At 38.2% G+C, this 21,813-nt stretch overlaps 1 protein-coding gene across 3 annotated transcripts in view; it reads right to left on the bottom strand.

Annotated features, from left to right (window-relative positions):
- Positions 1-21,813, bottom strand: part of gtf3c3 (general transcription factor IIIC, polypeptide 3) — a 100,817-nt gene that overhangs the window by 75,257 nt on the left and 3,747 nt on the right. For all 3 annotated transcript variants that reach the window (XM_069934586.1, XM_069934585.1, XM_069934584.1), the window contains exons 3-4: positions 20,746-20,915; positions 3,100-3,223 (exon numbers count right to left, since the gene is read on the bottom strand). In XM_069934586.1, coding sequence (XP_069790687.1) covers positions 3,100-3,223; positions 20,746-20,865 — 244 coding nt within the window. In that variant the 5' untranslated portion in view covers positions 20,866-20,915. The remainder of the gene's footprint in view (positions 1-3,099; positions 3,224-20,745; positions 20,916-21,813) is intronic.

The raw sequence follows: 21,813 nt of genomic DNA, 5'->3' as shown, positions 1-21,813 counted from the left end.
TGTCTGGTGTGGTGGCCTCATTCAGGAGGCAGTAGTCTCCGCATAGACTCCAACCTCTTGCTGCCTTGGGCACCATGTGCAGCAGGAAGGACCAAGGGCTGTCGGAGCACCACACGATCCCCATCTCCTCCATTTTCTTGAACTCTTCCTTGGCAAGGTTGAGTTTTTCTTGGGGGAGGCAATATGCCCTGGCATGAATCAGAGGCCCCTGTGTGAGAATGTGGTTCCTCTCCCCATGCTTGGGCTTGGTTAAGGTGAACTGTGGCACCACTATGGAGGGGAATTCTGCTAGGATGCGGGTGAACTCATTGCCTGAGAGGATGATGGAGTCAAGGTGGGGGGTTGGTAGCTTTGCCTCGCCCAGGGAAAAAGTTAGGAATCGCCTGATGTGCATCAACCATCACCCTTTCAGGTCTACCAGTAGACAGTGCACCTGGAGAAAGTCTGCTCCCAGGAGTGGTTGTGCCACCGCTGCCAGCATGAAGGTCCACGTAAAGCGGCTGTCACCAAAGCAGAGCGGGATAGTACAGGTGCCGCAAGTCTGGATGCTGCTGCTGTTTGCTGTCCTCAGGGCTGGGCCCGTCTTCCCATTTCATGTGTCGTAGGCTGAGGGCAGGATGTACGCTGACCTCCATGCTCATGTCCACCAGTAAACACCGACTTAAGAATGTGTCCCAGACATATAAGAGGCTAACTCCCCAGCCAGCCTTCGTGGCCATTAGCAATGGCTGGCCATGGCATTTCCCTGAAAAGTGCAGAGGGGGGCAGCATTGGCGGGCCTCAGTACCCCATTGTTGGTGCTAGAAACAGAATTGTGCATCAGAAGAGTTCATTTGCCTTTCTGTCATCAGCTGCAGCCTCATTGGTCGCTGTGTGGAGACCCTAGTGACTTGCTCTACCGATGGACCATTGTCCCACTTTGCTCTCCAGAGCATGTCCACCTGGGCTGTGACATTCCGAGGGTTGCTAAAGCCCTCGTTGGCCAGCAGCAGTCGGATGTCCTCAGACAGCTGCTCCAGAAAAATCCGCTCAAAGAGCAGGCAAGGCTTGTGCCCCTTGGCCAAAGCCACCATATCACTCATGAGGATGGATGGGTCCCCAGGCCATCCATGAGCAGCAAACAGATGGCACACTCACGCCTTGAGAGCCCAAAAGTGCAGGTTAATAGATCTTTTAGGGCCTCACATTTGCTCTGTTCTGGAGGCTGCCGTAGGAAATAAATGACCCTTGCTGCAGTGTCCTGGTCTAGCGAGCTCACCACATAGTATTACGTTGTGAAATCGGTGAAGATCTACCGCAGTTGAAATTGAGCTTCTGCCTGTTCAAACCACACCAGTGGTTGTGATGTCGATAACGTTGGCAATTTTAGCAAAACCACGAGGAGTGTAGATGGGTCAGTCATCTTTGGGTCCAAATTTCATTTAGACCAGTCAGGGTCACCAATGTAGCGAGGTTGCCACTGCAGAGCGAGAGAAGAACGACACACAGACACCAGTGTAAGTGAAGTCAAGATTGATTTATTGATCTCCCCAGCCCTGCTTTTATAGACCCAGCTTCCCTGGACCCAGTATTCCCGCTGCTGCGGGCAGATGTGACGTCACCGGTGAGCTAGCCTTTGATTGGCCGCGGTTCGCGTCGTACAGGCTCCTGGCCAGTGAAGGCCATGAGTGTGTGCGGGCTTTCTGCGCTCGCTGTGTTAGTCTGCCATTTTGTGTGCCAGTTTGCTTGCCAGGTACCGGGCCGCTACAACTTTATCATTTAAGCAAAAAATTACTTTGAAGCATTTCAGTGAAGGATGGCACATTTTGACTTTGAAATTACCTTCCTTGGTGACATATTTTACAGATCTAATCATGGCCTATATTTGTTCCCAAAGTATGCCCTGAACATTTTTGGAATAAATCCTCTCAATATTCTACATGTTAGAAACAAAAATTCCCAATATAAGTAAAAGCACAAAATGGTGGCTTCCACAATTCTAATTTTAGATGTTGGGACTTTTGTCAATTGCTACTTCTTAAAAATTGGGGATGGCAAGAGAACTGGAGCTGCAGCACACCTCCTCTCAACAGTCAACAAAACCCAAAAAATGTGTTCCTTTCATTTGAACTTCACTACTTTACACACTCAAATCCTAAATAGAGTGTTAATATAGAGACAACTTTAAACACTATTTTCAAAAAAGCATGCATCATCAAATAAGAGATGAAATTTCTCATCTTTATTTTCAAATGCATTCTTGGCCTCAAGAACAACAGGCCCCTTTGTGCTCCTCCAATTCTGGTCTTGCACATCCTTGATTTTATCTGTGCATTCTTATTTTTGCATCTTTCAAGAATACCATGCATTTAGTTACCTGGAATTCTCTTCTTACAGCTTTGGCTCTCTTTCAAACCAACTTCTTTAACCTATCAATTGGCCATCTGACCTGACATCTGCAAATATGGTGTAAAATTTTAATTGCTAATAAAATGTGAAACACTGTTGATATTTTTTTTAAATAACTCACAAGTGCAAGTTGTTGTTAAGACCAATGCACATAATTGGGAAAAATCACATGATCCACCTTTATGAAAAGGCTTAAAAATCTCATCCTCGTACCAAATGTTTAATTCAGAAATTTCTGAAACAATCAGCCTGCTTTATAAAATTCAGTCCTTGAACCCTAGAAATTAGCCGTGTGGTTCTGCATTGCACTGCCTCAAAGGCTCCATTGTTATCATTTAGTCACAACATTCAATACTGCATGCAATTTTGCTTAAATAGAGCTGGCTGTCAGATGTGGTAAATAAATCTCTTAAAATTCATGGTCATCACACAAACAAACTTGTCCAAATTATTAAATTGCATGGGCAATGTAATTAAGACCACAGATTATAAAATAGTTTGTTGGATGTTTAAACAAATAGACCAGCAATTAACAGATTCAACAGAATTAAAATCCAACAAAATTGTAGAAAACCTCTCAATTGGTTCTAATGATTTAAATGAACACAACACTCAACATTTTTGGAGATACTTTTTTCTAACAAGTTTGTAGATATACAATATTCAGTCTAAGGTTTGACTTCAAACAGATGAAAGGCCTAACACTAATACCTTGTCGAATGATTTCCATGCACATCATCACAGCCTCTTCACGGTCTCCTCGTGCAAATCTGATATTAGCTTCTCCCATAAGACCTCTCAAAGCTTTAGGGAGTTTGCTTCGAGGTCGCCTCTCCTAACATATTGGGTGGGGGTTGAATTTATGGACAAAAAGTGGGAAGAAAAACAAAAAGATACACATTAAAATTATTCTGTTTCAAATGTAGATGCAGTCCATATTAGATTTACAATTGAAGCATATCCGTTTAATCTACCAAGGTCACTCCATTTTAAATGGTTTAAGACTCTTCCACAAGTGATGCTAATCCAACTCCCATTCTATGGTTTAAACTTTAAAATGACCCTAAATCAAACATCTCCTCTGGGAGTTGATGGAACATTTCCACTGATATGCACTTTATTGAAGCATTTCTTACTATTTCAAAATTGTATTATCTTTTTTTCCCAGACACTATATTCTTGAACAATGGAATATTAATATTTTAATAGAATTTTTTAAATTAATTCTAATTATCCTCTTAACTTAAGTGATCTGGATTCATCCCTAACACTTCAAAACTCTTGCAATGCATCCAAATTCTTTGAAAGAAGCAAATTACACATCATTCAGAACTTTATTCACTATGTTAATAATTTATGGAAATATGTCTGAATGAAGTGAATTTTGTCTAATATTGCACTTTATAACATGATCATTGAATTTTGATGAAGATCTACCGGGACCAATGCCTGAAGACGGCGCACAAATCTACAAAATGCACTGTTGTTACTTGCCTAGGCTTTGCAAATTCCATTTCCCATACCTGCAAACTACTACCAGGAAGGACAAAAGCAGGAGGTGAATGGAAACAGCACAGACCCTAGGTTACTCTGCAGCTCACACACCATCCTGAATTAGAAATACATTCCTGGCTCTTTTCACCACTGGGTCGAAATCCTGGAAAAACTCCCCCAACATGTGAGGGTACCTATACCAGAGGAACTGCAGCAGTTCTGGAAGACTACTGACTACCATCTGCTCAGGGGCAATTAGGAATAGACAATAAACACTGGCTTTGCCAGCAGTGTATGCCAAAATGATTTTTTTTAAATGTCGTGAAATGAACAGATACAAGTAGATGAGATCATGAGTGGCATCTTATGGGCTTTAACATACATAGAACTTCTCTTTATGTTACACGTGAACCGGTGCGGACTCGAGAGGCCAACATGGCCTGTTTCCGCTCCGTAAATGGTTATATGGTTATATGTGTGGCAATAAACTTTCATTATCACTGGAATTTTAGCCACAATTCAGAACACCTATGGCCATATAGTATGGCACCAAGGCAGTTATTTTTTATGCACAGTGAGTTTACTTGAAAACATTATTGAACATAGTTTATTTTGGGCAAGGCTTCTTTTCCGTCCTGTGTACAAAAATAAAGTTATGAACCCTTTTATCTTGAAAACACCAAAAAACTGGACATATTTTTCCTGAAGATCCTTGTGATTCTGAGCATCAAAACCAATTGCAACAGTTCCCAAAGAATTTGATTTGACAGGCTCAGTGTTTGTACAAATTAACAGATATTCTGCGCCTGACCCTGATGCAACACCCAAGCCTCTGCTTAACAGTAGGTCAGATTCTTCACTTTATTTCTGCTCCAGCCTTATCATTTCCCAGACCAATAAACATCCATCATGTCTCATAAATCACCTTGCTTCCCTTAATCCCTATGGTCATTTATTATTCAATCATAGGCATGACATCACCTTGAACCAAGTCCAATCAATAATAACAACATTTCACGCAAAGGTCAGAACTATTTATTCTGGTATCCAAGGTACAAAACACTTAGACAATGCTCAATTCAGTTCACAGAACACTGTTTACACTAGCTAGAGGTGGAAATTAAAATGCCCTTTTTGGAAGTCATTCAATTTTTTTTAAAAGCATAGCAATAATTAGGTTATCTGAACTAGCCTTTTTATTTAAAAAAGATTGCATCTCCAGTGTCTTGGATAATTTATTTGCCTTTATAAAATCCATAAAAACATCACTAACTAATCAATCTGTAATAATGTTCCCAATAACATCTAACTTGTAAGAGACAATTGATCTAACTGAAAACAGGAAAACCATACTTTCTCTCTCCCATCCCACCCACGTTCTTCCTGTACACTCATCTTCTTTGACTGTAGTAACTCATGATGGGATTCTGCTCCAAAGACAAAGGGTGTGCTTCTGGCATCAGGTCAGTCAGGTTAATTCAGGGGTCTCCAAACCTTTTGGACTATCAACCTCCTCATGGAAACCTTGATCCCTCATAGACCCACAGGCATGTACAAAAAACAAACAAATAAATAAATAAATCGATTGACAGTCTGAATAAATAAATGGATGGAGAGTAACATAGATGTGCAGTTTCCATATGCATTAGTGAGGGAAACTACATACCATATGCATGGTGTCCGGGCCTCCCAGCAACAATCCAAACTTTGTTGCCAAGTAACAAATCTGTAAATTGAAGCAAGCAAGCAAATAATTGTAACAAAAAAGTTTGCTTCTGGCCAGGAAGATGTCAAATGGAGCTGGGTCCAAGTCTTTAGCATTAGCGACTCCATTCTCAACATCAGGTCCGGTGCCGTCCAAATTGAAGAAGTGACTTCACGCTTCCGGCAGGAGCGGGGATTTTGGGCTCTACAATTCTTTTGACCCCAAAAGTTCAATCACCCCCCCCCCCCCAGCCTTTATCGACCCCCTTTTCTACCTCCTGGCATTTTACGACCCCTTCAATAGTACCATCGACCTCCAGGGATCGATATCGACCACTTTGGAAGCCTCTAGGTTAATTGTATCAACAGACTATTAATTCAGTTATGGAAAACATCACAATTATCAGATCTTGCATTTGGATACCATAAAGACACAAATGACCAACAGAAGCACCTGGAAGACAATTAGGAATGAAAACTGTCACCAACTGTGTAAAAATTAGATTGCTCAAAACAAAGGAAAGATTAAATGCTCAAGGCCATTCAAGTTCTTGGTTAATGCTATTGCTTTTATTGATCTCAGTAACTGGATTCTGGACTTTTTTTATATTTAATTTTTGTTTTTTTTCCATAAATATACATATCAAAATTTTCTATACAACTTTTTCTTACAACATAAAACACAATAACCTTTCCTCCCTTCCCCTTCATAGTATAAATCTATACACCGTCAGGGCTTACAGTTGGGTTTAAAAAAAAATCTTCATTGGGGAGGTCACATATTTTTATAATAGTACACCTTTTTTAAATTATATTTGGGCCCTTATATAGTCCAAATATAGTTGCCATATTTTTATAAATACATCATATTTGTTCGTTAGATTTTTTTTCATGGGTATACATCTGTTCATCTCTGTCTTCCTTCATAATATGTAGAGGGGAGTTGGATTTCCAAGTAATCGCAATACACCTCTTAGCCAAAGTAAAGCTATCTTAACAAATTAAATGGGTGGTGGGAAGGATGCGGTAAATACCGTCATGTATGTAATTTCTGAGGAGGAGTCATGTGATGGAGTAGTGGCTGGTAAGGGAATACCAGCCCTCTCCAGAAAAGAAGAAATAAAGTGAAGAAAATACTAAGTTCAAGAAATACAAAATATAACAAATAAAAGATAAAGTTGTTGAGAAAAGAAAGAAAATGGCCCCCAAGAAGGAAAAATTAAAAACAAAGGGACAAAAAAAAGAAGAAAAGACGCCAGAAGAGAAAGGAGAAGGCCTTACCTGCATGAAGAAACAGGAAGCCAGCATGGAGAAGAGAGCCCATTCTCTGAGATTGGTGATGGCCCCACAGAGTCACGACCCCCCCCCCCCGACCGCTGGGCTGCAAAAATGGCTCTCTGAGCCAAACAAATGTGCGCAGTGCACTTACTAAGGAGAACACCGACGGGAGAGGGACTCAACCGAGGAGCGGGCAAACACAATGTGACCAGCTGAGGGATGCCCGACACCAGGGCTCTCAGCTGGAAGAAGAGGAAAGCGACAGGAAAGGGAGTGAAAGGAAAGAAGAGCAGCAGCAGGAGGCCCAACAGACGTGTAGCCCAGAAGAAGAGGACCAACAGCAAGAAGCCAAGCAAGAAGAAGCCCAGAAAAGTGAGACAAGCAACTCATCAGGAAAGTCAGAGTCAGAAGAGACACAGATACAAGGAAGAGAAGAAGAAGACACAAACACAGGTACAGACACAGAAGAGGAAGAAGAAGACCAAGATCTGCACAGAGAAATAGAAGGTAAAACAGATGGACATAATATCCATTTTTTCAAGAACAAATGAGAGGATTAAAAGAATGGTTGACATTAGAATTTAGTGAAATGAAAAGAAAAATGAAAAGTACAGAAGAAAAAGTGAGAAGAATAGAGCTGGTCATGACAGAAATAGTGAAAAGAGTAGAAAATGTGGAAGAATGAGAAACAGCTGTAGAAATGGAAGTGAATGACTTAAGAAGAAAATTGGAAGAAAGTGATAAAAAAAGTTAAAGAGTCACAAGAGCTGTTAGCTCAGAAAATTGATATGTTGGAAAATTATAGTAGGCGAAACAACATAAAAATAGTGGGCCTAAAGGAAGATGAAGTCGGCACAGATATGAAGGAATTTATAAAAGAATGGATCCCAAAGGTCCTGGGAATGACAGAAATGCAGGAAGGAATGGAAACAGAAAGGGCACACAGAACACTAGCTCCGAAACCACAGACACATCAAAAACCAAGATCCGTTTTAGTAAAATTTTTGAGATATGCAACAAGAGAAAATATACTGGAGAGAGCAAGGAATAAAATTAGAGAAGATAATAAACCATTGGAATACAAAGGTCAAAAAATATTTTTTTACCCAGACTTAAGTTTTGAACTCTTAAAGAAGAGGAAGGAGTTTAATACAGCAAAATAGATCCGAAGGAAAAAAGGTTATAAATTTATGTTAAGACATCCAGCTGTGCTTAAAATATTTATCCCTGGGGAGCAAAACAGACTGTTCTCGGATCCAGAGGAAGCAAAAGAATTTGCAGAATGCCTGCAGGACAGAAGGAGAGATGAAGAGTTGTAACAAGAATGAAGAACGGAGATAAAAATATATATAAAAATGTAAAAATAATGTATATGTAAGAACTAAAGAAGGGAAGAAAGGGGGGAAAAAGAGGGTGAACTTAGTTATATGTGTAAAAAAAAGTGTTTTCGGGTGTGTTGGGTGGGAGAAAATAACTGTCACTGTGAAATCAGTTGACGCTTGCGAGCGGGTTCGCAATCCAAATGGAGAGGGGTGTTGTGGTTGCCCGGCAAGAGATAAGGGGCAACTCAGAGAGGGGGGGGATATTTGGGGCTAAGGGAATATTGGATATGGTTGAAGTATTTTATGTTTTAAATGTGTTGTCCTACATTGAGTTTAAAAAGGGAAAACTGAGAGATGAAAATGGGGAAAAGGGGGATGGTGGTGGTGAGGAAGCGGAACTGAGGTGTAAACAGGGTATGAGGTGGCCATGTTGAATTATATGACTATAAATATTAATGGAATACATAACCAAATTAAATGGAAGAGGCTATTAAATTTACTGAAAAAAAAAAGAAAAAATAGATATAGCATTTGTGCAGGAAACACATCTAACTGAAGTGGAACTTCATAATAAAAATATACCAATCAAAATAGAGGAGGAAATAATAGATCCAGCAGGGAGGTATGTCATGATAAAGTGTCAGATATATTCAGAATTTTGGAATTTGCTCAATATATATGCACCTAATGAAGAGGCTCAAAAGTTTTTTGCAAGATTTTGTTTTGAAGATTGTAGATACGCAAGGGAATATATTGATAGGAGGGGATTTTAACCTTAATTTGGATCCAATGCTGGATAAAACTGGACAAAAGACTAGCAGAAAGAATAAAGTGGCCAAATTTATGGTTAAATCAATGCAGGAAATGAAACATGGATATATGGAGGAGGCAGCACCCAAAAGAGAAGGAATACTTATATTATTCGACTAGGCATAAAACATACTCAATGAATGATATGTTCTTGTTGTCGGACTATATTCAAGGGAGAGTTAAGAAAATTGAATATAAAGCTAAATTGCTATCTGATCATTCACCCCTGTTATTAGCAATAGAACTGGAGGACATCCCACCAAGAACATAGAGATGGAGGTTAAACTCCATGCTACTTAAAAGACAAGAATTAAGGGAGATTATTGAATGCCAAATTAAAACATATTTTGAAATAAACACAGGATCAGTGAAAGACAAATTTGTATTATGAGATGCAATGAAAGCTTTCAATAGAAGGCAGATAATAAGTTATGTAACTAAGATGAAAAAGGACTATAATCAGGAAATAGAACAGTTGGAAGGGGGGGATAGTAAGTACAGAAAAGGAATTAGTAAAAAGGGATGATATAACAAAAAGAAGAGAATTGGCAGACAAAAAAATAAAATACAAAACATTACAAACGTATAAGGTGGAGAAGAACATAATGAAAATAAAGCAAAAGTATTATGAACTAGGAGAAAAAACACACAAAATATTAGCCTGGCAACTTAAAACAGAACAAGCTAAAAGAACTGCATTGGCATCAAGGAAAAAGGACAAACAAATTACATATAATCCAATGGAGATTAATGAGAACTTTAAGGAATTTTATGAACAATTATACCAAACTGAGAAGGAGGGGAAAGATGATAAAATAGAAGAGTTTTTAGCTAAAATTGAACTGCTGAAATTGCAAGAAGAGGAACAAAACAAACTGATAAAACCATTTGAAATAGAGGAAGTACATGATATATTAAAAAGGGTGCCGAACATAAAACACCTGGAGAGGATGGATTCCCAATAGAATTCTATAAAACATTTAAAGAGTTATTAATTCCTCCTCTCCTGGAAGTAATGAACCAGATAGAAGAAACACAAAACTTGCCAGATTCATGTAAAAGAGCAATAATTAACAGTAATACCAAAGACGGGGAAGGATCCACTAACACCAGCATCATATAGACCAATATCTCTACTTAATTCTGATTATAAGATAATAGCAAAATTATTAGTAAGCAGATTTGCCGACTGTGTAACAAAAATAGTAAAACAAGATCAAACTGGATTTATTAAGAAAGGACGAACAGCGGATAATGTCTGTAAATTTATTAATTTAATTCATGCAGTTCAAGGAAATAAGATGCCAACAGTAGCTGTTGCTTTAGACGCAGAAAAAGCCTTTGACAGGGTAGAATGGAATTATTTATTCAAAGTATTACAGAGGTTCAATCTATCAGAAAAATATATAAATTGAAATAAAGCATTATATAATGGACCATTGGCGAAGGTAACAGTAAATGGTATGTATCGAACCAATTTAAATTAAGTAGATCAACTAGGCAGGGATGTCCATTATTTCCCTCACTGTTCGCTTTGGCAATAGAACCATTGACAGAACTGATATGAACAGAAAATAAAATAAAAGGCATAAAAATAAAGGAGTATAAAATCAGTTTATTTGCAGATGACATCATAGTATACTTAACAGAACCAGAAATATCAATAAAAGAACTACATAAGAAATTGAAGGAATATGGAGAAATATCAGGGTACAAGATCAACGCAAATAAAAGTGAAGTGATGCCAATGAGTAATGCGGATTATACAGAATTTAAAAAAGAATCACCATTTAACTGGCAAACACAAGCAATCTGATACCTAGGTATTAGGTTAGATAATAATTTAAGCCACTTGTACAAATTAAATTATCAGCCACTATTACAGAAATTGCAGGAAGACTTAGAACATCGAAAAGAATTACCGTTAACGTTAATTGCATTAAAATTAATGTCTTCCCAAGGATACAATACTTATTTCAATCATTACCAATTCCCTTAACAGAGAAATTCTTTAATGAACTAAAGAGAATAATAAGGAAATTTTTGTTGAAAAGGGGGGGAAACCGAGGATAGCGTCAGATAAATTAACAGAGAAGAACAACCAAGGTGGTTTGCAGTTATCAAACTTTAAAAATTATTATGGAGCAGCACAATTAAGGTATTTATCAGATTCTTATCAGACAAGGGAAAAACCAGATTGGACTAAAATAGAGCTAGATAAAATAGGGGAGAAGGTACTGGAACATATACTTTATAAATGGGATGAAAAGCTGGTACAATATAAAAGCTCACCAGTATTGCATCATTTACTCACTATATGGAAGAAAATTCACTTGGAAAGGAAAAAAAATTACCATATTCCAAAATTATTATTGACGCAAAATCAGCTAATCCCTTTTACAATAGATAACCTTTCCTTTAGAGAATGGGAGAGAAAAAGAATTAAAAGAATAGAAAATTGTTTTTTGGGAAATAATTTATTAACATTTGAACAACTGAAGTACAAATATGGAATATACTCATGGTACAATATTTGCATATCATCAACTGAAAGCTTTCTTAAAGGATAAATTGGGAAACAGACTGAGATTACCAAAAGAAAGCAGCTTTGAATATGTGATTACAGACACAATGATAATTAAAAGATTTATAACGAACATGTACATCAAGTTGGAAAGGAAAATGATGAAATAAGTTATAAACCCAAACAAAAGTGGGAAAAGGATTTAAACATAAAGATAAAAAATGAAACATGGGAAGAGTTATGTTCTGGAACTATGAAGAACATAATAAACACAAGGTTACGCATGATACAGTATAATTGGTTACACAAATTATATATCACGCCCCAAAAGTTAAATAAATGGGATCCAACATTATCAGATATATGTTTTCGGTGTAAGAAGGAAATGGGAACAACAGTACATGCAATTTGGGCATGTGAGAAAGTGAAAAAATTTTGGGAAGATATAAATCAGATATTAAATAACATTCCAAAAAATCCAGAGATCTTTCTTCTAAGTAATGATCAAATATTAATATCAAATCCACTACATGATGAAATAATTCCCAACCCCCTAAACAAACCCCAAGAAAAGGAAAGAGAAAGAAATGAAATTAAAGCAAGAAAAGACATAGAAAAAGTAAAGAAAAATAAGAAAACAAGAATAGAAACCTGGTTGCCGGAGGGTCCCCCTCACCACACGGCATTAGTCATTTATATCTTTTAATACATCCAAGGAAGTTAAAAAGGTTCGGAGCTTAAGGAAAGGTCTATAAATCAATTCCCTTAATTTGCAAATTAGTGCGCGAAATTTTCAGAAATACGGGTACACGATCCTTTATTCGGACATCTAAAATCCGGAAAGCTCCAAAAGCCGGTAAGTGGGGAGAGAGGTGGCTGGAGCTTGGGGGAGACAGCCAGGTGACTGGAAGGGGGTGGGGGTGAATACAGCAGCACAATTCGGGTGGGCTTTCCAAAATCTGGAAAAATCCGAAATTCGGAACACACTGACCCCACGGGTTCCGGATAAAGGATCATGTACCTGTATTCTTATTTCTCAGATTATAAGTTATCTTCTCCAAAGGAATGCAGTTATGTATCTCTGTTTTCCAATGTGAAAAAGTGCCAACCTCCTGACCACATCTAAAACACTGATCAGATAGAACTGACTAACTTTTGTGGTCTAAGATATAATTGATGTAAAAAATTATACTGAACTAATCTATATCTAACATTTATAGTATTTACCATACTATCACAGCACAAATCTGACCAATTTATTTCATCAATATTAATTAAATCTGTCTTCTAATGTTGTCCAGACCTACGAATCCCCTGTTTAATAGTCCCCTTCCGCAATAAAGTATACATAGCCAAAATAAATTTCTTGACATATCCACTACGTATCAACAATTCTACAGCATTTCAGTAATAGCATTATTGGACCCAATTTATCTCTTAAATAAACCTGTAGTCGACAATAACAACAATTGATTACTTATTTCAAAAGAATTGCCCAAAAGATAAAACTCCAGGTCATTGTGAAGGCCACCCTTGTTATCCTCGTTAGTATTTCAGTAATATCCTGCCAGAAAGGTCTCACCTTCACACATGACCACGTAGCATTACAAACATTCCTATTTCTATTCCACATCTCCGATATTTCCAATTTTGATTTATGTAAAATCTGTGGTGAGTTATAATTGGTGTAGAAAATTATGTTGTACTAATCCGTACCTTTCATTTATAATTGATGCCATGCTGTCCAAATATCAATCAGACCAACATCTTTCCATTATTACAACTCCTAAATCTGACTCCCACCTGTCTCTCAATCTCTGTCAACCTGGTATTGTGGTTTCACTTTGGAGAGACAAGTCCATTTTAGATAAAAACTTAGGTGTGTTCCCCAGCCAAATCATTCATTCCATCTCACTAATTTCAGGTGGGGTCAAGTTTAGTCCCCATCTTTCTCTTAAGAACGATCTTAACTGGAGAAAGCAAAAGAATGTCCCATTAGCTACTCCATACTTATTTCTTAATTGTTCAAATGACATAAGAGATCCTTCCATATAATAATTAACATATCTTATTCCTTTGTCAAACCATGAATTTAATATTTTGTTACCCAGATTCATAGGGAGTAGTACATTTTTACATACTGGTGTCCTCAGTGCTTTTTCCCAATGCTTTCATTTATTTCTTGCCATATTCTAATCATGTGCATTAATAGAGGATTGTCTGTTTTTTTTGTTATTGACATAAATAAAGTCCTTCATTGTCTCCTCTTTTATTGAATTCAGCCCCATTTGAATCCTCGAAGGGGGACTGTCTTCTTCGAAGAAAGATTATGGAAATCTTGCTTGTGCTGATAGATGATACTTCTTAAAATCTGGGAGTCTGTCCTCCCAATTTATAGTCCCATGTTAACTTTTCCAGTACAATTCTTGGTTCTTTATCTTATACAATCATGTAATAATTTAAAGAAATTTTTAGTTAGTACAATCAGCGACAATTAAAAGAGAGACTATAGACTTGTCATTACCTTTATTTTTATACAATTTACCCTTCCTATTAATGTACAAGTAGTCCTCAACTTCAGACCTACACAAGCTATGTCCACCCGCACATACGACCAAATTTAAAAAAAAATCTTTATTAAAACTACTCTACAAGTATATATTTTGTATTAAAAGTACTGTATACAGTGGTCCCAGCAGCAGCCAAAAGACCCCACTCCCTGTTCCCCACTGCAGCCCAAATTCCCCGTTCCCCGTTGGCAGCCAAAGCTTTCTCTTTTTCTCTCTCTTCTCGTTTAGGAAGTTAAACATTTGTTAAAAATTCTCATCTTGTTTTCATCTCCTACTAATTCTGATTTATATAGTTTCATATAAATATTGTCTCCACATATCATTTATTTCTTTTTGATTATTTGTTTATAGTATCAGCTGTTTCTATTGCATTTGTCATTCTGGATGACTCCTCTGCTTTAACCTGCCGAGATAACACTTTGTGTCCCCATTCTCGCACTCATATTATTTTTGTTTAATTTTTAATATTGTTTTTTGCATTCTACATGTTTGTAGTCTATTGTATTGCAACTTTTTATTCTCTAATATTCTATATTTTTCTTGAGTTCCTGACACCTGATGTACTTTATCCAATTTTGTAATATCCTTCTCTCGACCTTCTAAGTGTCTCGCATATTCTCTCAAGATTTTTTGTTAAGAAATCATTTGTCCCCTCAAATAAACTTTAAGCACATCCCATATTAGAAATCTGTTGTCAGTGGAAAGAAGGTAGTTTTCACAAAATATTTCCATCTGGTTTCTTAATAAATTCACAAAAATCCTTCTTCTTTAATAACGTAGCACTAGATGTCATCTATACATACTTTCTTGCTTTTTCAATATCGTAATAGTTAACGTTAACAGGAGTGGTCTGATAAAAGTCTTGCCAAATACTCCATTTTTACCATTCTACTTTGTAACTGGGCAGTCACGAAAAATAGGTCAATCCCTGTATCTGAATCATGTACCCTTGAGTAGAACGAGTAGTCGCTTTCTCAGGGGTTGAGCCACCTCCATATATTAATTAAATTTAAATCCTTCAAAAATGATCACATTGTTTTTGCAACATTCGCCTTTGTTATTGTCCTCGCTGATTTGTCCAATATTGAATCTAAATAAAAATTGAAATCGCCTCCAATCAATATATTTTGTCTTCCCCTTGCAGTTTTTAAAAAGATATCCTTCATAAAGACTTAATCAGCATAATTTGGGGTGTGAATGTTCATAAACATCCATGATTCTGCATAAATTTTAGTGTGCCATTACAAATTTCCAGATTGATCTATTAATGTCTCTTCTATTATTATTGGTATATTTTTAATTAATTAAAATCACTACACCTCTTGCTTTTGATCCAAATGAAGATTATATTACTTGGCCTACCCAACCTCTTTTTAATTTTGCATGTTTGGTAAGGTATGTTTCTTGTAAAATGACTATATCTGTCTTTAATTTTTTTTTTAGGTATGCCACGTCCCGTTTTCTCTTCGTCATCCCTTTAATTATATTAACATTAAAACCAATACACTTTAATGTTCTACCCATATTCTTCTTTAAAACAATAACTTTTTAATAGTAAAGTCACTTTGACTCTTTAAATAATAAAGTGATCCTTCCCCTTTAAGAAAAACACACAATGTCCCTGTGCCGAAGGAGCCCCAAAAGCCTGTGGAATCTTTCGAGGAAGAACTCCTCCCTTTAGCACCATTTTTTGCTACTCATTTCCAGACACCATTCACCTTTGACCACTTTTCCAAGATTTTTTTTTCTTTTCCCGAGTTCTCCATGAGCATTTCTATACTCTTTACTTACTTTAAAACAATAAATACAAAACAGTTTTTAAAAAATTTAAAAATACAGCTTTTACTACTTTTACTTAGTTCCATTATAAATATTTTCACAATCTTCTCCCTTGGCAACCTGAATTTTTTTTTTAACAATTCACAGAAAGTCTTCCACCTCGTTCTTGGTCTTGAAAAATTGCCAGTTCTCTTCCGTTACTTCAACCCTCAAAGTTCTGGGATACATCATTGAGTATTTCAATTTTTAAACACGTCATTGTCTTTTCACATCTTCAAATTCTTTTCTTCATTTAATCAAAGTCAGGCTAAAGTCTTGGAAAAAATAGTACCTTTTAATGATCGGAGAGTAATCATATGATGCTCCCTGACTTATCTCCTGTTCTCGGTAGCTTAAAAGTCTCACCAGAACTGGCATTGATCTCTGATCACCTGCCGAGTGTTCGCTGAGCTCTCTTGATATGCAGTTTTTCTCCAAATTTGTCTTCTCCCATCATTTATAAGATCTATTTTTGAAAAAAGTTCACCAGGTTGCTTTGCTCGATTTCTTCCTTTAGTCCAATAATTCAGACATTCATCCATCAACTAATGGTCAATTTTGTCCAGCAGTCCTCATTTATCCGACGACCATTCTTTGGCTTCATTTCCAAAAGCCTCAGGTTTTTCATGCATTTTTGTCAACTCAATCTTTGTTTGACCCATTCCCTCCATCAGGTCTTCATCAATCTCTTTATTTTGGTCATTTTCTCCATCATATCTCTCATCATCGTTTCAACACATGAATCGGTTACTCAAATTCTCCATTTTTTCCAGGATGATGCTCAATTCTCGTCCTGACTCCCCAGTTTTACCTGGTTCTGCCAGTCCCATCACCATTTTTGCATCGTTCCCTTTCAGATTTTCACCCAGTGTTCCTGGTTGAATAAGAGCGCCTTCAATCTTTGTTCTCGGCACCCTTGGTTTCTTGGTGGTGGTTTTATCCATTTTTGAAGAAAATCTTGATTTTCAAGTTTTGATTGTCTATTCAATACTCTTTATGGAGACCAAACCACATCTAAGCATTTTGCATAGCCACACCCCCAGATTCTGGACTTCCTAATGCACAGACCACAATCTGTTGGTTGGTAGCAGTACATCGAGCACCATCACGCTGAGCACTGATGCACCTCAGGGCTGTGTGCTCAGCCCACTCCTGTTCACGCTACTGACTCATGAATGCATCGCCAGATCCAGTGCCAAGCAGGGTCATCATATTTGCAGATGATACAACAGTAGTTGGTCTCATCAGTAACAATGAGTTGCACTACAGAGAAGAGGTGGAAAATCTTGAGATATTCAAGATTCAATTTATTGTCATGTAATAAAGCAATATCATGTTACATGGAATTGCTTTTGCCTGCTGTACAGCAGACTGATTTGCCATTAGCAGAAATTGCCTCTTACAGTTAGAGAAAGAGAAGAGCGTCTGCCAGAGTCACTGTGTGTCCATGGATTTGCTTCCAGCACTCCCACAGCCTCCACAGCCACTCAGAGTCCGGTCCAAACCATTGGCAACCCGAGCTCCAGTTCCAAACCTCCAACACGATCAGGAACCCTTCAGCACCCCCTCGCATCCCAGTTCTGATATCTGGTGCCCAGTCAGCCAGTTTTGACCCAGTCTCCAGCAGTCCGCAGGCCGGCGCGAGTCCCCAGACAGCAGTCTCCAGCAGCCCACAGCCTCTGTGGGTTACTCGCCTTGAATTGCCAGCAGTCCACTGCATGCGTGGGTCTTTCAACCTCTGAGCCCCTTACTGGCCCACTGCCATGGTCACCGTCCCATGGGTCATCTCCTCTGCTTCTCCTTCTCAGACGGAGGGGGGGGGGGGGTGTGGTGGTCTCCCTGATTTCTGGTGCCCTGTACAAGTCCTCCACTCCCCTTGAGTCTGCATCCTCTCGTAGCTGCTGCTGATGAGAGGCACCGCCATCTTAGGCACAGATCCCACATTCACAGTATTTAAAATAAAACTACCATCAGCTCCTTTAATGGGCCATTTAAAGCCTGTGCAGAGCTGACTGCAGTTGACTGGGTGGTTGAACCCCACGGATACTCTGTATGTCCATTCCTCACTCTCCGTGGGCCCACACGAGAGGCAGCGCTGCCGTTATAACAGCTCCAGCAGCACCGCCATGATATGGTGCAACAGTAACAACCAAGTCTCAATGTGGACAAGATGAAAGAGATGATCATTGACTTCAGAAGAACCAGGAACGACCACCCTCCACTACACAACTATGTAGAAGAAAACATGGCGAGCACCGAGTTCCTTGGAGTTCACTTAATTAGTGACCTGTCGTGGACACACATCTCTTCACTTGTCAAGAAGGTGCCACAGCAATTGCACTTCCTGAGAAGACTGATGCAGGCAACGCTACCAGCCATCATTATGTTGACCTTTTATAAAAGTTCTATCAAAAGCGCCCTGGCCGGCTGCATCACAGTGTGGTACAGTTGCTGGAGAAATAGATCCACAGGACCAGAAGAGTGAAGAAAGGATCACTTAAGCCTCCTTCCCCACCATCGACCTGATATACCAGGATCATTGTCTGAAAAGTATGAGCAAAATCATTGAGGATTCCTTCCACCCTGCACACAGCATCTTTCAGATGCTCCCATCCAGAAAGAGATACAGGAGCATCAGAGCCAACACCACCAGGCTGAAGAACAGCTTCTTCCCACAGACAATGAGAATACTGAACACCAAAGGAATTGCTCACACCAACCATCTGAGAATCTTATATTCAGGAAACATTTGTACATTTGAATACTCGTCCTGCATTGTATTGTATGTCTGTATGTTATGTCTAGTTGTGTTTTGCTCCAAGGACCAGAGGATGGTGTTTCAACAGGTTGTACTTGTGCAATCAGATGAAAAGAAATGTCTTGACTTGAATCAATGTGTAGTTGAGGACAGGAAGATGTGAAAAAGCATCCAATTTTTTTTGGTGGATCAGCTAATTATTTGACTGATGCAACAAATCAACCACTGAATGATTACCCAAGCACACAATCCTGGTGTCGCTGTTGCCTTTCAGGCCAACAGTATCTTAAATTCTGGCATAATGGCTTGTGGCCTCAGTGATCCTAAGATGGGATTCCAAAACTTTGGCTATGTCTGTCATCACTATGTATTCTAATTTTTTGATATCAAGCTCACTTTTTTATCAGGGAGGCCTCCTTACCACTCAGCTGTGTTCTTCAAAAGACACTATGTTTGACACAATCATTCCCTGTTCTCCACTGCAAGTGTTTCCTAGCCTTCCAAGTCTTCTCTCATACTTCACCGTACCTCCCTCACCAATCCTTTCTTCCTCTCAACACCATCTTTACCAACCTTTCCAACCCTTTTCTTGTCCCCTCTTTCCCCCTCCCTAATCAGAATAATGGACATAGAAAAAATATATAAATAATTAATTTGCATAGTGACACATTGCAGCTTTAAAATCAGTCATGAGTTGCTTAACATCCAAGATACATTCTGTGAAATAGGATATTATGCGATTTGGACGTTGTGTGAGCACCATATTATAGTAACAGAGACATTAACTATGACTATCAAGACAGAAGTATCATAGGTTATAGATGCACAGTACCATTATACACCCGGCAGCGCAATCGCTTTGTATACAAGAGACATGAGATGCATATGTTGCGTGCAGGAAGTCGCTACACCCCGTTCTCCGATTGGGATATCTGAATTCTATTATAATCTAATGGAATTACGGACGTACATCCGGTCAGATGTTGCCTGAACGGACATCATACGGCACATGACTGTACTTGGAATTTGCTTATGTAATGCAATAAAATTTTTCTTATTTACTTTGAAATGGAGTATGTCATAGCAACAATGGGTATTTGCTAATAGCATTAAGGTTTATACAATAAATATTTCTAAATTAATGGTATCTAGTGCACTAGAAAAGTGGTGAAGCAATGATACTTAAATTATATTAAAATTAAATCAGTTGCTTTAGATAACATATAATATCTTAAATAGTTCAAACTATGTTTTCGAGAACTGAACTACAGAAGGAACTTTGTTGCCAACTTGTTAAATTAGTTCAGTCAAGACTCACAATATTATTACCATATACACTTGTGTAAAAGTCGAATTTTGTCAGCCATTTTTTTTGTGTCCGACTATTGCCTAGATACTACTTTTGAGGGATTGAAATTCACACTGGAATCCAAAATATCATATAATCTCTTTATGAATAAAGAATAAAAAGACAATGAATTATACTGAGTCTATCAAAACAAATGTGCTACCACTAGGGAGGTTGGGACCATGGTGTATATATGTGTCGTCAGAGGCGTCGGGAGATCTAATTGCCAGGTGGCCGGTGCCAAGACAAGAGTCTGCATTTGAGGCACCAGGAGCTCCAATGGGTGGGTGACCAAGATGTTGGGAGCTCCGGCCAAAATGAGAGACTAGGGTTCACTTTTACATGAGATATATGGAAAATTACAGATTTTTTGATCAAAAATAGGGGGCTGTCTTTTTCATGACATCGGCTTTTACACAAGTATATACAGTGCATTTTCATTGCCAAGCAAATGTTTCCTTAGGTTTCCACAAATAGGGTCGCTACCACCGAATGTCAATCAACCAAAGAAAAAGAAAAATTACTTTCATTCCCAGTTTACAACAATCCAAACGTTATTTTTTAGAATCATCTTCCATCCAGCTGCACAATCCAAAAATTCAATTTAAAAAATGAAAAAGAATATGACGCATCTTACTGAATGGAAAAAATTGGATTAAAGAACTGGACCAAAGCTTCAACTAATTTCAATGTTGTATGTTCTGTGCCAAAGACATCTTGATATTACTCACCCTTTGCATTTTCTTGTGTTCTCGTTGCAGTTCCATCTCCAAAGCAAAAACATCTCCAGCAGAGAGCTGTTCACTTTGTTCCTGCTCCTCCTCCTCATCACTGATATGATCACCAAACATTGTTGCAAAAACACGATGAACAGACTTGCTCACACCATCAGAGGTTTCCTCTACACGACAAATTCAGATTTAAAATGGTGAACATTATAATTTTAAATAAAAGCCAGTTTACAATTTGTTCTTCTGTATGGTTTACAATATTCAATACAAGAGACAACAGGAAATGTAGCTTCTTTACTAAATTTCATTTCCCCATTATCAGTTAAGAGCTATCTGCCTGTTTATTCCACTAACACTATTCCAAATTCCAATTTTTTTGCTGTCCTCCTTGTACCCAATTCAAATCTGAGAAACAATAGACTCTGGTTCAGGGTAACTTTTTCCACCAAGCTGTCAGCAAACAGGGATATGCCTATATTTTAAAATAACCCATGTATGAAAAATTGCTTTTGGATTTCTTGAGAAGTTGAAAGAGCCAGATAAATGGACAATCCTTCCCAATTATCGCAACCATTTCCCTTTATAATCGCATGAGAACATGCAGCCGGTTATTTTGACTCAATTATGAACAAGTCCATTCCAAGAGCATTGAGTTTTCCACTGTTTATTTGCACTCTAAACAGTAAACTATAGTTAACAATTAATAAGCGGCTGTGATTGGAGTCATCAATCCCAGATACAGGTTGGGCAATACAATTTTTTGCATCCGCTGTACCTCACACCACAAAAATTACACAAATCAAAGCCAGAAATTTCAGAGATGTGCTTTAGATGTGGTATGGAGGTGGGAACTATTGTGCACTCCACCTGGTTATGTCCAAAGAGACCCTTCTGAGACACTTCTGGGAAGACCTGGTGGACATTCTGAAAAAAAATTACAAAAGTGGATTTTCCACAGGATCTGGAGTTGTACCTTCTGGGGGATATTAGAGATATACAGTTCAGACTGACCAAATACGAAATTTTGTTTATGAAAGTCGCCTTGGCAGTAGCCAGGAAATGTATAGC

The sequence above is a fragment of the Narcine bancroftii genome, chromosome 4 (genome assembly GCF_036971445.1).
Source record: "Narcine bancroftii isolate sNarBan1 chromosome 4, sNarBan1.hap1, whole genome shotgun sequence".
NCBI lineage: Eukaryota > Metazoa > Chordata > Chondrichthyes > Torpediniformes > Narcinidae > Narcine > Narcine bancroftii.
Note: the sequence above shows the minus strand (reverse complement) of the source record. Positions and strands in the feature narration are given on the sequence as shown.